This window comes from Neophocaena asiaeorientalis, unplaced genomic scaffold (assembly GCF_003031525.2).
Source record: "Neophocaena asiaeorientalis asiaeorientalis breed wild unplaced genomic scaffold, Neophocaena_asiaeorientalis_V1.1 scaffold43, whole genome shotgun sequence".
Lineage (NCBI taxonomy): Eukaryota > Metazoa > Chordata > Mammalia > Artiodactyla > Phocoenidae > Neophocaena > Neophocaena asiaeorientalis.
Window position 1 is genome coordinate 1,054,917 of NW_020173674.1, and position 16,865 is coordinate 1,071,781.

Genomic DNA, 16,865 nt, shown 5'->3' on the forward strand with positions numbered 1-16,865 from the left:
CGGGCTGGCGGGGCTGGGGGAGGGCAGGCTCAGCACGCCCCCCGATGGGCTGTCCAGTTTGCAGAGTTTGGAGGCCTCCCCGGGGTCGGGGGGCCCGGGGTCTTCGGGCTGCCGGCTCGGCGCGTAGGCCGACTTGATGTCCAGCGAGAAGGAGCGCTTGAGGCGGTTGGTGTCCTGGAGGCGGTCAGAGGAGAGGTGCAGGCCACGCAGGCCCTGCTGCAGCGCGCTGGTGGCCGGGGCGGGGGCGGGGGTGGGGGTCTCCCCACCCCCCACCTGTGCGCCCTCCCTGGTGGTGGTGGCCGCTGCGCTCCCGGTGGCAGCACTCTCTGAGGTAGGTGGTGGCAGCGGCGGCAGTGGGGCGGCAGGGCCCGGGAGGGGCTCCGGGGTCCCAGGGTGGGACGCCCCGTCGCCCTGCAGGGCGGCCAGCAGCTTCAGGCTGCGTTCGTACTCCAGCAGCTGGCCCAGGAAATTGAAGTTGGGCGAAATGGACGGGCGACGGTCCTTCACGAACCTGGGGCGAGAGCCGCTCAGTGGGGGCAGGGCTCCCACCAGGCCAGGCTGCCCACCTGACTCTCCCCTGCCCCCACTGCCCACTCCGGGGCACAGAGCTGATGTGCAGACCCAAGTGTGCCGGGGCTAGGCTCAGGCCCCCATCCGCAGCTGGGGCAGCCAAAGGTGGGTGCCCTTCACTGCTGGGCCCATCCAGTGGCTAGTGGTCGAGAGGGGAGGGACCAGGCCCAGGAGGGAAGGAGGGGCTACCTGTAGGCATCATCGGAGGACATGCCCATGGTCTTCATGATGTAAGCGATGGCGATGGTAGCAGAGCGGGAGATGCCGGCCAGACAGTGGACGATGACTTGGCAGCTGGACAGCTTGGCTTTATCTGAGGGCAGGGAGACCAGGTGAGGGCTGGGGCTGCAGTCCTTCCCTGACCCCAGGTTCAGGACCCCTGGGACACAGCACTTCTGCCCTCCTGGCCCCCTGCTTCCAGCCCTCCCCCGGGGCTGGGCAGGAGGGTGCTGTCCACCTCACCGATGAACTCGATGGACTTGTCCAGCCAGGGCAGCAGCTTTTCACAGTAGTTGTCATTGATGGGAATGCGCAGGAAGCGGCTCTCACAGATGAAGTCAGGCTTGGGGCAGGAGTTGCTGGCGTTGAGGACGTAGCTTATTCCGTTTTGGGTCATCAGGTCCTGGGAGGGTGGGAGAACAGGTTGCAAGGGGGTGCAGCTGGACAGGAGGCCCGAAAGCTGGGATGCTCTCGTGGTGGGAGCCTGGCTCCTGGAGCGTTGGGCTCGGGAGCCTGCAGACCCCATGCGGGGAGGAGGGGAGAGTTGGGGAGGGGGTGGTGAGGAGGCTGGCGGGCCCTGAGAGCCCCACCTGCGGCCTGGCCTGCCTGCGTAGGCTCCCAGGAATTTTACGGCTGGGCTGCCTGGGCGGTGGCTTTACCCTCTTCCCTCGTCACCATTTTTAAAACACGGGGTTCTTTCAGGGCTGGCCAGGGGCCCAGTGACATCAGCAGTTTGGCATGTGGGCTGCACTGCCAAAGGGGCAGGGAGTTGCCTCTCCACCCAGCCTGGCCAGGCCCTGCCCGAGACCTGCTCTGGTCCTGCCAGGCCCCCTTGGGTCCTCCCGCGCCCCCAACCCGTGCTTCCCCCACACCTGTGTGCATCCGTCATTCCCCCAGACCAGCCTAGGAGCTGCTTCGGGCTGCGGCGGTGCACGCACCTTGTTCAGGACATCCTTCTGGGAGCCCAGGTAGAGGTGAGGCAGGATGCGGGTCAGGCCCACGCTGGGCACGGGCAGGCAGGGCTGGGAGAGGCTCATGGGCAGCAGGGCAGCAGGCTTGCCCTCACAGAGGCCGGGGAAGCAGGAGGAGAAGGTGGCAAAGCCCCCTGCAGGAGGAGAAGCGGAGAGACGTGCGTCATGGGGTGGGCCGGCTGGGGCAGGGGAGCCAGGCCACCCACCCACCACCGCGGCTCAGCCACACCCACCCGGACGCCCAGCCCAATCGGCGAGCCTCTGGCCTGAGCACCTAGTCTCCGTGCTGGTACTGGAAGGCCATTCTCATCGCAGCGGGGGCGTGGGCCGGCACATTTACATCACCTGCCCCTGCGCTAATTCCTCCTCACACCAATCAGGGGCTGGCCTCGCTGAGGACGCCGCTGTGATGCCCATAAAAGTCAGGGCCCATAAAAATGATGGGCCCTGCACACGCAGGGCCCACAGAGGGGCGGGCTCAGAGGCCACGGGGGTCTTCCTGCGGGGGTATCACCAGCCCCTTCACACTGTGGCCTGGGCCAGGCTGGGCCTTCCTGCCTCTCCCCCTGGGCTGATGCAATCCCTCCCTGCCTCCAATTGGCCGGGAGCCCCGGGCCAGGCTTGGATGCCAGGACCAGGAGGCAAGGGCTTCTGAGGGCCAGCTCGCCCCCCCACACTGGGCATGACATCACCCACTGGAGCTGGCACAGCCAGCAGGGGCATTTGCGCTCAGGTTACGGCTCCATTCCACCCAGCAGGGGACTACGGAGGAGCAGAGGCTGGGCTGAGAGCTGGGAACGCTGGGGACCGGCAGCGCGCAGGCCACGCGCTATACACGTGGCTGGCACGTGTCCTGCAGCCTTTCCCGCACGTGTGCGCTGGGCCAGATTGGTGGAGGGAGACCCTCCGCTGGCCAGAAAGGGCTGAGGGGGGCCCACGGGCACACGTCTGACTCTGCGAGTGACCGCGGGCCTCGGTGTCCTGGTCCTGTGCGCCCCAGGCATTGTTGTGAGGCTCAGGGAAGAGGACCAAGAAACCACTGGGCCAAGGCCTACCCCATCCCGCGGAGGAGGCAGGGGAGCCAGGCAGGTGCCCTGTGCTTTCCTGCCCTGCCCCACAGACACAGCTGGTACCAGAGACCTGGCTGATTCCGGAGGACAGAGATGCCTGGTGGCCTCAGCCTTCACCCTGGTCCAGCTCGGTGCCCAACTAGAATGCCTGACGTGTGCACTCCCTGTGCCCCCAACAAAGGCTTGACCTTGGGGGGGGCCACAGAGGTGGGGCACCTCCAGGCTAGGGGTGTGGAGGTATAAGCCTTGGAGGGAAAGGGGTCCCTTCCTCAGAAACCTGCTGGCTGGACAGGGAGAGGCAGGTGACTGGCAATGCCGTGGCTCTCAGGTCCCCAGGAGGGGAGGTGGGCTTAGCTGGGTGCCAGGGTGGGCCCCAACTCACAGTCCAGAGCCAGGGGCCCCTTGGATACTCCTGCTGGAGGACAGCGCCCGCTGGGGACGGGCAGGGTCTGCACCGTCTCTCCCAAGACTCCTATGTCCCGGTTCCCCTACTCTCTGCACGCTCAGCGTCGAACACAGACAAGTATGGAGGTGGGGGAATTCCATCAGGAGCCTCCCACCTAAAGAGAGTCTCAGGGCAGGTGCAGAGACCTGCCAACCTTTGGTGCAATTCCTGGAACCCCCAGGAACCCCCTCCAGGAAGAGCCAGGCAGCTTGGGGTGCCCTCTACAAACCCCCTGTAGACACCAGGTCTGGTAGGGCCTGAGACTCCAGTCCTTCCGCGATTTCAGGGCCACCCCAGGTTCTGGGGATGGATGACAAGGGAGGGTGCCAGCAGCCCTGGACCCTCTGCAGGTCCCCCAGCCCGGACTCTCAGGGCCTCGCCGAGGGCTCTCCAGGGCACCTTCCTTCCGGAGGGACCCACCCCCAACCCCCTGCTCTCTCTGCCTTGCAGGTCGGGGGAAGCCACACGCAGCTCCCAGGCTTCACAATGAAACCCCGAACCCGCACAAAAGCGCACGTCCTGGGAGGACTCCCGGCCCCGCCCGCCTCTCCCACCGCGCGCCTCTCCCACCGCGCGCTCCTGCTCGGACTGGGGCGGCGCGCCCGGGAGCCCCCACCGCCCCGCCGCGGTCCCAGGCTGGGGCCGCACCCACCCTCCGCGCAGGGGCTGCTCCCTCCGCCGTCTCCGACCAGGGTCCGAGGGCGGCGCGCGCGGTGTGAGCCGCCTGCGGCGACATCACCAGCCCGCATTCCGCAGGGACGCGCACCGGGGCGCAGCCGGCTTGGGCAGGACCGCCCGCCGCTTAAAGGGCTAGGCTCCCTTTCCCATGCCCGCCCCCACCGGACGTCACCAGCGGAGCAGCTGTGGGGGGAGGGGCGCGGCAGCGGTCACGGCAGCCGGTTCTGGACCCCGGCACGGCCCGCCCCCACGGCCCTCTCCAGCAAACCTCGATGTCCTGGAGCTGCCTTCTCTCTGGCTGTGCCCCACCCACGGAGGGGGCCTGGTCCTCCCTTCTGGCTTCTGCAGTGCTGGTGACCCCCGAGAAGAGACTCCCTTCCCCTTTGTGGGCGGGCGGCATCCCTCTAACCGCCTCAGCCTTGCCCTGCCGTTCTCACTGGTTCAGGTGGGCACCGTGGGCCAGGCCAGGAGGCCGTCCCCAAGTCCGGGTCCTGATTTGGTGTCACTGTGAGCCTTCCTCATATTGTGGGGGGTCATGGCTTCTCCCTGGCTCGGCCCTCAGAGAAATGGGAGCGAATACTCTAACCCTGCAGGGTAAGGCAGTGCTTGCTAAGGCTGAGTGAGCCAGGTGGGGCACGGCCGGGTCCCAGGTGACCCCCCTCAGCCCCCCAGGGAGACAGACCATGAGAGGCTCTGGGCTTTCCCTGACAGCCCAGGGGTAAGGGAGGGCGCTGCTCCAGTACCCTCTTCTCAGACTCCCAGAAGGGCCTCTGGTTGTCACTTCTGGCTGAGGCACACGTGCGTCCACACACACACACACACATACATACACAGGGGCTCCCATCTGGGCCCTGGGAGGGTTCCCGTTCTGCCCAGGACCCCTGTAAAACTGCCCCCCTGCTTGGTCCCCAAACTGAGCCCAGCGGCAGTGGCTAAATCAGAGGATCTGCATTTCTGTGGCTTCTGGTTCCCAGAGTTCACACACACACACACACACACACACACAGCCAGAAGCAGACACCCTCTGACCTCGCAGAGCCGGGCATGCAGAGCCCTCCGTCCCGGACACGACGCACGTGTAGGGGGCAGCACGCACTCGTGCAGCCCCTCCTCTGAGAGGTCTGCCCAGAGCTGCCTGGCTCCTGCAGCCGATGGAGCCCGCCTGCAGCCGCCCCTCTCCCCGCACATGAAGGCCAGCCTGGTGCCCACCGACCAGCACCACCGTCTGTGCTCAGTACATGCTCAGGGCAGGTGTGCTGAGTGAACCGAAGCATCCCACCAGCTGTGTGGTGGTGGGGGTGACGCCAGGGTGCCCCCCCACCCCGCCTGCTATGGCCCTGGGCAACCAGAGGCCAGGGGCACCCAGGCAGGGAGGCCACATGCCCCTGGGACAGGCCCTGGGCCACCTGGGCAGGGGGTGGATTCTGCAGAAGTATGTTAGCCACTGCCTGCAGGAGGAAGGAGTGGGTAAGAACCACAGTGCAGCCTGCATGCGTGCGTGTGTGTATGGGGGGCTCGCCAGGCTGCTTCTGGGGAATGGGAGGCCCTGTGGGGACTTCCACTCGCCCACCAGACAGCAGTCATGATCGAGCAGGCTGTCGCGAGGCCACCTGTGCCAGCTGGAGTGTTCAGGGGACCCCCCCCCCCGTGTGGGACAAGTTCTGGCTCAGTGCCGTGTGTGCGTGTATGTGTGTGTGTGTGTGTGTGGCGTGTGGTGGGGTGGGGGTGGTTTCCAAGGCAGACCCGGTCTTGGCCTAGATTCCTCCCCCATCTCCCCTGCCCCAGGCCTGTGTCGGGGGTTCCCTCCTGTCCCCCTCTTCACCTGCTGGTGGTGGGGATGGGCCTGTGCTGGAGGGGGCTCTGAAGTGTGGTGGCCCAGAAGAGGGGTCCCTGGAGCCCCTGAGAACTCCAGAGCTATGGAGGTTCATCCCCACCAGGCCCCCACTGCCCCAGCACACACTGGTCTCCGGGCTCAGAGAGGAGAGCAGAGGCAGAGCCAGAACACGACTCCTGAGACAGACCCCCCCACCCCGCCCCCGCCAAGCTGCCGGCGGCGGGGAGAGAGGCCTCCAGACGCACCTGTGAGGATGGCCACGCTGTCGAAGCAGCCGTCCAGCTTGCTGAGCAGGATGGAGAGGAAGCTGTCTGCGGCCAGCACGCTGGCGTCCCTTGTGCTCTGGTCATAGACCACCACGTCCTGCGGCTCCGTGGCCTCCACCTGGGGGCCAAGAGGGCAGAGGTCAGGGTGGCCGGGCACCCGCCAGCTGCTCCATCCCCTGCTGCCCCTGGTCGGGCGATGGAAGGGAGGGGCTGCCGCTTGGGTGCCCCAAGGGGAGTGGGGGCAGGCACCCAGCCACAGCTCACACCTGGACAGGTGTAAATGCCCACAGCCACACGGGCAGACCCTCGGAGCGGGGAGGGCCAGGGGGACACGCATCCCCGACGCGGCCGAGCCCGGCGTGCGCACTCACACGAGTGAAGGTGACAGACACGTGGGCCAGGCCCGCGTGGAGGAGACACTGGGACGGCAGTGGGGCTCCCGGCGGGTGCACACAGGGGCCAGGTGGCAGGCGCGCAGGGAGGCTGAGGGAAATCAACTCTTCCTCAGGGACCCGGGAGGCACACTTCGGGGGTTCTTAAGTTGGGGGGGCCTTTGGGTCTGGGCTCTCCTTTCCTCCCCAGCCAGTGATGGGGAAACTGAGGGCTACAGCAAGACCCCTCCCCCCAGTGATCCAGGCAGCAGCAGCAGGAAGCGTGGGTTCCAGCTGCCCCCGCCCCTCGGATGCCACCGGGGCCCAGATGTGGAGCAGCTCCCGCTCAGATGGCAGCTGATGCCCCGCCCCCCAGGCACACTCAGCCCTTAAGCCAGCTGAGCTGCCAACCCTGGGACAGATGATGTCACCGGCAGCCAATGGGAGAGCGCCCTGGCCGGGAGTCCTCGCTAGGGGTTATTAATCACTGGATTCCCCTCACGGGAGCCATAGGGAGCCGGTTCTGCCCTTGGGGTGGGGGGACTCCCATCTGGGTCCTCTCACATCCCAGCTCTGCACGGGGTTAGGGCCTGAGACCAAGACCCCTCCCTCAGGCTCTGGGCTGCCTGGCGGGCCACCCCTCCCCCACTGGAGGTGCCACTGCCTTCCCAGGTCACGGCCCAGCGGTCCCAGTCCCTCCCCAGTGCGGACTCAACACTCCTTGGGAATAGAGACAGGATTGTTCTCTGCAGGTGACCTGAGACATTCTTGGGGGCCACAGAGAGAATTCCGGGTCCTCAAGACTTCGGAGGGGAAAGAACAGGGGGCTGCGGACATGAGCTGTCTGCGTGAGACCCTCGGCCACCGGGCCCGTCCTCTTCCAAGTCCGCCCAGCCATCAGAGTGCGGGCCGAGTGGGGACCCAGACGGGGTCAGTGGCTCTGGGAGGGAAGGAAGGGGGGACGGGTGTTGAACCTGTCAGCGGAGGGCCTCCCTGGGGGGAGGGGCCTTCTTGTAGCCCTAAGAGGGAGCGGGGAACTGCTCTACAACGGCTCAGACTCCAACCCTTAGGAGCCCAGTTTAGGTTCGAAGGCAGAGGAAGGGGAGCTGCCCCAGCCCAGGCCCCGGAGGACCCTGGAGGGGATGGGCGGGCACGAGGCGGTACCTGGCTGCGACAGGTGGGCTGGATCAGCTCCGCGATGGTCACCTTGCCCTGCTGCAGTCGCCGCTTCACCAGCTTGGAGCAGCAGATGTTGACAGAGCTGAGCACATGCCAGCTGTTGTACTCCACGAAGGAGCGGCTGTCAATGACCAGTGGGCCCCCGGGCCCACCCCGCAGCAGGCTGGCCAGTTTCTTGGCATCCATCACCTTCCGAGGGAGACGGTCCCCGGCCATGGCGTGGCAGTGGGCAGTGGGGAGGGGTGAGCCCGGGAGTGAGCAGGGGCCGCTCCCACTGCCCGGGTGTGGCCTAGGGCTCCGAGTGCCTGGGCATGGCGCCAGACCTGTAAGGACAGGCAGACTGTGAGAGGCGCTGCAGGCCCCGGGGGTGGGCATCGGCAGGGCCGGCCTCAGAGGGGCTGGCGGTGGAACGGATCCAGGGGCACCGGAGCGTTTGGGCCTGACGTATGCCCGTGGGGCCCTACCTCCCTCTGGCTCCTCTGTGCAGGTTGAGCTCCCTGACCCCTCTGGTCTCGACTCGGGAGTCTGTGACCCACGGAAGGGTGCTCGGGAGTGGCCCGTCCACTGCTGCACCCTCCCGGTCAGGGCGCCAGCCTCTCAGCAGGACACGGCAAGGCAAGTCGGGGGCTCACGGAGGGAAGGGCCTCGGGGCTCAGGCTGGGCTGGAAAGGCAGGACGAGGCCTGAGGGTCCCTCTCCTGGGCCCTTGGGTCCACGGACCCTCACTCGTTCCAGAACACCTCATTCTGCCCCTGCATCTCCTGTCATCCCACCCCTGGGATGCAGACCTCTCCCCAGTCCGGCCTCCACATCTTCCCAATTCCCCGCACCCAGGGCAAGGCAGGGTCCGGAACATGCCCCCACCCTCCCCCACTGCCAAGCCCTCCCGTCTGTCCCTGGCACACCCTCTGTCTCCAGCCCCCGCAGCGCGATCGCGGCATAAGCTGATAATCCGGATGGGTGGGGGGGGGAGGGGCTGCCTCCACGAGGCAATGGAGGCAGAGGCCAGGGCGGGGCGCTGGAGGGGGTTCAGGAGTGGAGTTCTGTAGGCCAAGGTTTAGGCATGCCACGGGCCAGCGTCCTCTCCTGCAGGGGTGACAGTGCAGCGGGACACCCCAGGCACAGCAATGGCCGGGGGTCTAGGGGGCCCCTTTTGGGGACCAGTAGGTCCAAGGATGGGGTGTGGTGGGGGGCACCCGAGGACAAAGGTCAGTGTGGGTGACCCGCATGTAGGACCCCCTGCTCAGGGGTGCCCAGAGGGAGCAGGAGGTGGGTGGGCACACGGGGGCTCCAGAGCCTGGGCGGAAGGCCCCTCCCACAATTTGTGCCAAGCCTCTGCCACCCCCGTCCTACCTGCCAGACCCATCTTCCCTGTCACCTGCCAGGCCTGGCCTTTCTCTAGGCACCCCCAAGCCTCAGAGCGCCCCCCGGAGGCATGCAGCATCAGGACGATGAGTTTGCTTTAAAACTGCGGAAACTGAGGCTCAGGGAAGGGGTGGGATCGACCCGATTAATGAGACTGGACAGAACCCGGGGCGTCCACGGCTGCCATTCACTCAGGGTCTTCCCTCTGCCACATCCCCAGCCAGCTTGGGGGTGGGGGAGGCCGGGAGACAGATGCTCCCTCCAGGGACCACAGAGAGGGAACCCCCTCGGCAAGCCCCCAGCCTGTAGCTGCAGAGAGGGTTGGGGTGCGGCACCTGAGGACCCTCGTCACCTTTCAAACAGCAATGATGACACTGGGGACAGCTGCCACCATCTCTGGACCACCCCCTTGGGCGAGCTCCTAGGCTGGGGAGGGGGATGGCGGAGGTCACAGAGGTGCAAGGCAGGTGGGGACCGGGCCCGCGTGGTGTGGGCAGCCCCAGGCTGGGCCACCGGAGCTGCTGACAAGGGGGTTGCCAGGATGGCCCTGGACAGTGCTGGCGCCTTGGGGTCCCGTTCACAGACACCCCACTCCTCAGGCGCTCCAGCTCAACTGCGGGGCAAGGCCTGGGGGTGCAGCTGGGGCTGCTGCCCTCCTGAAGGCCACGCCAAGCAAGTTCAACAGCCACAGGGCCTGCCTACTAAGGGGGTCCCTGCCTGTGTGCCAAGGGGTCCCCAATTCGATTCCTGTCTGAGCTGTTCTGAGACGCTTTTCCTGAGTTCTAACCTGAATCTTGTCAAGGCTGTGGCAGGCCGTGGCCACCAGGTCCCCTTTTACACACTGCTCCTGCAGGCCTGGGCAGAGCTTCCCACCCTTTGATGTGGACCACAGCCCAGTTCAGAGGCCCAGGACCCTGACAGGGATGCAGTGGGCTGGGGACACCGTGGGCCAGAGGGTCCTATCCTCATGGGTTAGGTGGGGGTGCGCTACCTCCCACTGAAAACAACAGAAGCCAAATGGAACTTTGGTGTGGGGGACAAGGGAGGGTGAGGGAGGGGGAGAGGCCTTCGCTCTCCCCGTGGCCAGCCGGTGCGCCTCCCGCCCTCTAGTCCTTAAATGACTGGAGGGACGTGGAGAGTTGCCCACTCCACAGATGGGAAAGGAGGCTAGAGGAGGGGCAGGGAGGTGAGGCTGGAGACCCAGGGAGGAGAGTGGGGGCAAGGCTGGAGGGGTGGGCAGCTTGATCCCAGGCCCGGTACCTGGTCCCCGCCCGGCCGCCGCCTCCCAAGGAACCCTCCGGCTCAGCCCTATTAACCAGTGTAGTATTGTTATTTGCAGCCGAGGGGGACTCATTAGCAAGTTGGCACCTCCGTCGTCTCCATGGCAACAGCAGAGGTGCCAGGCAACCGCTGCTCCCGCGGCAGCAGCACGGAGCAGCTCGCTCTGCAGAGCCAGGTCCCCTCCTCGTTCGCTGGCTCCCACCCCCCGCTCCACCCCGCAGGTGCCCAGTAGCTGGGCCTGGACCACCCCCAGCCAGGCCAGCCCCTCTCCATCCTGCTCCACCGGGTCCTAACCTTCCTCACCTTCCAGCAGCCACGTGCACAGGCTCCCTCCCTCCCACCCCTGGGAGGCCTTCTCTGAAAGACCAAGGTCTGGCCAGAGCACCCCTCCTTTGAGAGACCTACACCGAGCTGGCCTCCTGGGTGGGCACTCGCACCCACAGGGCCTCCTTGGACCTGGAGCTCCTGCGGCGTAGACCCTTCACCTCCTGAGGTACAACACACGGATCAGGGCCTGGAGCTGGGCAGCAGGGTGGGAGGGGTGGAGATGCTCAGGGCAGCCTTGAGCAGAGCAGCGGGGCTAGAATAGGCCAGGTGGGTACAGAGGCAACAGACATGGTAGGGGCTTGGGCCTCCCCGCTTTTAAGACCCACCCCAGGCTCAGCGGAGACCCCTTCCCTGGGGAGAGAGTACCTAGAGCCTGGGTCAGGTGTGAGGGAGGCACAGCCCCACACATCCCTATCAGAGGGCCCAGGGCCAAGGAGACAGCAGTTCCTAGTCCAACAGCAGAAGGAGGCCCCTCCCCCTCCCTGCCCTGGCTGGGCATGGCCTAGGAGGCCACAGGCAGTACCCGGGCTCCCTGAAGGTACACAGACACAGCGCTGCCTGGCCCCTGTGCCGCATGCAGGCTGGACACGCCCCTCGGCACACTGGCTGAGCTCAGGGCCTGGTACTTAGCCCATTCCCCGAGTCCAGCCCAGCTCTGTGTGCAAGTACTCCCATGACAGCGCGTGTGTACATTCACGTGGGCCCTGGACGCGTGCGTTCTCGCATTCTGTATGCTGAATGCCCCAAGATCCCAGGGTGCCTGAACCCCAGGTGCAGCTAGAGCATCTCCTCACACGGGCTCCCACATCCTCCACGCGGCACATCCGCGTCCCTGAGCACATGCACGACCAGGAAACTCCCAGTCGAGGGCATCTTCACCAGAGTACTTTGAGCTCAGCGTCTAGGGATCCATGACCCCCAGAGATGGGCGAACAGAGACTGCAGCTCTCACTCACAGTGTATCTCCAGCCCTTGCGGAGCCTGGTCACATAGGCAGGCCTCAGGAAGAGCTGACGGTGGACGGACCCAAGATGCTGGGTGTCAGCTCACTCTGACCCAGGGGAAGGTTTGGAGGCAGAAACTGCTACACTCAGAAGGCCAGGAGAGAGACTGGTAGGGGGTGACCTCCCAGCGGCAGGGGGCCCACGTGCACAGACCAGGTCAGCTCGCTTGACCCTTTATGTTACCAGATGTTCTCGCCCCCGCTCTCTGCTCCCCCTCAGCTCTCTGGGGTGAGTGGCACAGGACCCAAGCTGGCCTTCATCTGTCCCGGTTGGGCTTGGCAAGGCCAAGCAGAGCCAGCCTGTCCTGGGGAGGCTATGGACTTGGGAGACAGTGGGGAGGAGGCCCTACCCGCTCAGTTCCCGGGGATCGGGGCTGAACTGGGATAGGAGGGCTTGGCATGGCATGTGGGTCCTTGGAAAGGCAGGCTCGGGACCCTACGAATCTAGGTTTCCTCTGTTCCTGCCTGGCTTGTTTTAGCCCCACTGATCTGCAAAACTTCTGCTGGTCACCATTCCCCCCCACACCCCCCGCCATGTTAAATACCTGCGCCAGCATCTACCCGTCATTGTCCCGAGGGGTTCAGGCAGAGGCGGCCTCAGCCTATACAGTCTCGATGGTCAGAGTCTGACCCACATCACTCTTGCTGTGGGTTTGGCCCCTTCCTCTCCTTTCCCTATGAGCTGCACATCTAGGACATGTGCAGACACTCTCTGGCTTCCTCCACCCCCAGCCCATGGTCCCCTGAGCTCTCTGCCTGGTTGAAGCTTCTGGGCCCCAAGGTCAGTCTCAGCCTGAGAAGAGAGGTGATGCTGGGAAGGGTCCTGGAGCAGAAGGTGACTTTAGGCATCTTTCTGCATCTTTGTGCATGGAACCTGCTTTTCCCAGAGGCAGCCTCTGGGGCCCAGGAGCCTTCCCAAGGGCTGTGGGCAGCAGGGGACCAGAACCTGCCCAGCAACTCTTCTGGGGCCCTAGGCTGACTACAGCAGGAGGTGTTCCAGTCAGACTTCAAGATGAACTCCCAGCTCCTGGTCACATGATCTGGCCATCTTTGGCAGGTGCTTACCGACCATCTGAGGAGCGAACACATGGGACATCTGTCCTCCTTGAGCAGGACAGGGCGCTGGATGCTACACTCATTCCCGGGGCTGCCCTGGGAGCAAGAAGGTCTCAGGGAGATGATGGGGAGTGCACAGACCCTCAGACCTCCGCAGACCCCCAGGAGCAGGGGCACAGGGCAGGAAGAACACCGCTCCCCTGGCCTCCAGCATCCCCCCCACCCCCCACAAGCTGCACAAGAAAACTGCAGACGCCACACTAGATCCTGTCACCTCTCTCCTCCATCCTATGGAACCGCCTACCCCCGCCCCCTCATTACTGCGGAGCCCAGGCCCCAGCGCTCCACTTTGCAGAAGCCAGTGCATTTTTGCAGCAGGAAATTAGAAGGCAAATTCTCCCAGAAGGGATGACCTGGTGGGGGCTGGGCCCACTGTTGCCCCCTCCCTCCCCTCCAGGCCAGACTATTACATACCCCCCACCCCAAGGTGGGCGCATAGGCTGAACGAGAATGGTTGCACTCAGCCTGGCAGTGCCAGCCCCTCCCCCAGCACCCGCCGCGTCTGCAGCAGGCTGGCGGATGGCCTTTATTCCGCAGAGGCCAGCTGAGCACCCCGAGGTGGGGGAGCCCATGGTAGCTTGGCCAGACCGGGGAGATGGATCTTTAGTCCTTCCCCGCCGGACGCGGAACGAGCTCTGTCCTGAGGCTCCCACCGGCCAAAGACCCTCTGCTCCTATGGCCCAGGCCTCCGCATCTTCCAGCCCGGCCCGGGAAAGGACGATCTTCTCCAATTCTGGCCCCAGCAGGGGGCCGTCCGGGGGCGTTTGGGGCTTGCGCAGAGGCTCGTACAGATCCACGCTGGATCGAAATGGTCCTCCTCGTCCTTAATTCATGCCCCTCCCCCACCAGAAAAAGAAGGAATTGCGCGGAGAAAGGTGGCGAAGCGGTGGCCGGGTGTGGGCCGGGCCGGGGTCCACTGGGCGCCGCGGTAGGCGGGGGAAGGACTTATCGGCCCGGTCAGCGGTGTCCCCGCAAGCCGGGTTGGGGGCCAGCGCCCCGCGGGCCGGCGCCGCTCACCTCCAGGCGGTCTCCTCCACCCGGGTGCCCGCCCGGCGCAGCCCCCCGAGCGCTCCCTAACGTCACCTGCAGCCAATCAGCGTGCACGGCTCGGGGGCAGGTGACGTCAGCCGGAGCCCGGGCTTCGGGTGCAGATTAAAGGCGGCGGCGGCAGGGGGCGGGGGGGCCAGGCTCACCGCCGCCGCCCTGCGCCCTCTGCCCTCACCCCTCACCCCGGCACCGGCTCTTAAAGGGGCCGCGCGGTGTCCGACCGGGACCCCACCTCCTGGAAGACCTCTCAGTCCCAGCCCTCGGCCCCACCCGGAGACCCTAAGACTCGTCGCACACACACCCACGGAGGGTCCAGTTGTCCGGGTTCCGAGCACGAGGGTCCTCTCCCCGCCGGCCTGGCCGGAGCTGGCGCCCCCTCCTCTCCCCGCAGCCTTTGTTCGTGCGGGGCCTGCCGCGGGGAGAGCCTTGCTTAGCCCGGGGCCCGGCACGAGCGCGCACTGCGAGCCCGGCCCTGCGCGGCGCTTTACCTGCGGCATCCGCGCTTCCCCTCTCCACGACCCCTGGAGGTGGGAACCTGGGTCTGCATTTTACTTGGGAGGAAATGAGAAGCTCAGAGGCGAGAAAGTTTGCCTCAGGTCACATGTCTCATGAACTGTGGTGTGCGTGGGGGGCAGTCCCCAGTGCAGCGCTGTTCCCCCAGCCCCACCGATGACCTCCAGACTTTGTCGCTTACAGTGAAAAGTGGTCCCTAAGCAGCGCTCTAGGGGACCCGCCCTGACAGTGTGACCCCCACCGCTCCGTAAAGGCAGTTGAGGGTCCGCCCCTAGCCGGCCGCGGTTGGAACACAACCACTGGGCGCTTGGACGCTGGTTGTCGAGAGCGGGAACAAACACAGGTAATTACACCTTGGGCAAGTGTCGAGCGGGAACACCCTGGAGCCGGTGGGCGTCCGGGAGGTCACCCCAAGATGGGACATGCAAGCAGTGACTGGAGGCCAAGTAAGCGCCCTGGTGCAGCAGGGACCACCCCAGGCTGGAAAGGCCTTTTCTCTCCGCCGGGTGCCAGAGCAGCTGAGGGGGAGGGGGTGAGGCGGAAGGGGACATGCTATCATGCATCTACGATGGGCCAAATGTGTACTGAGCTCCTGCGTCGGACACTGGGGGCTTAGCTCTGGGAAAGGGGAAAAGACCCCTGCCCAGGGAGCCAAGGAGCCCTGGGAGTCTTTGAAGGTAATTTTTTTTGGGGGGAGATGTGACCAGACGGCCTAAGCATTCCTAAAACTCCTCCCCCAGGGCTACCAGGTGGAGAGCGAGGGCAGTTCCTCCTCCAGCCTGGAACCCCCAGCCATGGCAGGTCCCCGGGGGGGGGGCACCCTAGGGCTCCGAGAGAGGCTTTGGCTCCCGGGGAGTGCAGCCCCTTCCCATGGAGGGAGGGATCTGAGAGGCTGTTTGAATGAAGGTTCACAAAAAAACGTTGCAGGGGACTGCTTCCTGCACCGTCCTGGGACAGGTGGGCACTCAGGACCCTAGAGCTCTGAGTGGGACTGGGAGAGGGCAGCAGGAGGGGGATGGGTAGGGCTCTGGAGGGCCTCTCAGCTTTCCCATGTTCAGTTCTCCGGATCTCTGGTCTCAGAGCTTTGCACACAGTAGGTGCTTAGTAAGTGCTTGGGGCCCCTCCCTTGCAAGCCTGAGGAGTGCCCAGGTAACTCTGAGTATATGGGGTGTGTGTGTGTGGGGGGGGGAAGAGTGTGTTCCTGGCTCAGAGCCAGCACGTAGGAATAACAAACATCCGTGGGGGGTGGAGGGGGGGTGGGGCTGCAGCTGGGATCAGGTCCTTCCTCTTTCCCTGCCCCAGGTGGGCCCCAAAGGAGGAAGGTCCTGCCTAGGGGAGAAGCCCTGGCTGGAGGTGGAACCTGAGCTCAGGGAGATGCCCAGCCCCCATGCATGGCCAGGTCAGGTCCGCGATGGAGTGTGGGGTGTGGCAGTGGCCTTGCTACCTTTGGGCTCACTCCATGTCTGAAAAGCGGAGGAGGCTGGGTCCTGGGAGGGGGTAGGAGGATTCAGACTCAGCACCCCAGCTGGCCTGGTAGCCTGAGCCGGTAACTGAGGCCCTTGGAGAAGAAGCAGGGACAGACCCCCAAAGGCCCTGGGACCCGCAGGAGTGGGAGGATAGAGGAGCTGTTGCCTGGGGTGGGAGGATGCCCAGCTCGGCTTGCTCCCGGGGCCAGGCCCAGGGTGAGCACAGTGGAGAGGAGAAGGGAGGGCCGTCCGGGTGGGCTGCTCTTTTCCCGGCCCAGATGTGGTTAGCTCCTGCATGTGGCCCCAGGGGCAGCTTCTGGCTCTAGGCCTGAGCAGGCAGCAGTAAACTGAGGGAAGGGGATGGTGTCCTAGTGCCCCTTCTGGGGGGTGGCGGTGGCCTGCAGCTTCCCCCTCCTGCGCTTGGCCAGGGGAGTGTGTTTGGGCCAGGATTATTTTATTTCATTTCATTTCAGTTTTTTGGCTTCACCTCGCGTCTTGCGGGATCTTAGTTCCGCCGACCAGGGATTGAACCCGCACCCTCGGCAGTGAAAGCGCGGAGTCCTAACCGCTGGACCCCCAGGGAATTCCCAGGCCAGGATTATTTTATAATCCTAAGGGTCATTTCTCGTGCAAAACGATGGGGCAGTGGTACCCACTCTGGTGAGGACAGTGACTTCCAAGGCCACCAGCTCTGGCCCTGGGTTCTCTGCAGTCCGGGGCTAGACTCTATCCCTTCTCCCTTCGCCACCCCACCCTACTCCGCCCAGGCGGAGGGCCAGCGGTCTAGGCGCCTTGCCTGGGCGGTGGTCCCTGCCGCTCACGCCCCCAGACCTGCCCAGGTCAGCGCGGGGAGCCAGCATCTCCGCGGGGCGCGGCTGTGGAGGGGCAGGAACGCCTCGCGGGGGTTACGTCTCCCCAGCGGGGCCCGGCCTCCGGCTGGGGCAGCCGCGCCAGGCGGGTCAAAGTCCAAGCCGGGCAGGTGATCGCGGCCGCCGCCTCAGGGTCCCCAGGGTGGAGCAGGGCCCTGCACGGGGCCGGGGAGGAGCCGCGGCCGCGAGGGCTCAGGTCCGGCCAGGCCTGCCCTGCGCGCTCGCAGCCCGCAGCCCCCGAGGGACCCGCGCCCCCGGCCGGCAGGTGCGAGCGCG

General features: G+C 65.6%; 1 protein-coding gene across 1 annotated transcript in view; it reads right to left on the reverse strand.

Moving 5' to 3' along the window:
* DUSP8 (dual specificity phosphatase 8) overlaps window positions 1-7,823 on the reverse strand; it is an 8,455-nt gene extending 632 nt beyond the window's left edge. Inside the window, exons 1-6 of the mRNA XM_024749111.1 lie at window positions 7,589-7,823; window positions 6,033-6,171; window positions 1,728-1,894; window positions 1,033-1,192; window positions 760-883; window positions 10-511 (exon numbers count right to left, since the gene is read on the reverse strand). Coding sequence (XP_024604879.1) covers window positions 10-511; window positions 760-883; window positions 1,033-1,192; window positions 1,728-1,894; window positions 6,033-6,171; window positions 7,589-7,819 — 1,323 coding nt within the window. The 5' untranslated portion in view covers window positions 7,820-7,823. The remainder of the gene's footprint in view (window positions 1-9; window positions 512-759; window positions 884-1,032; window positions 1,193-1,727; window positions 1,895-6,032; window positions 6,172-7,588) is intronic.
* Window positions 7,824-16,865: the final 9,042 nt, after the last annotated feature.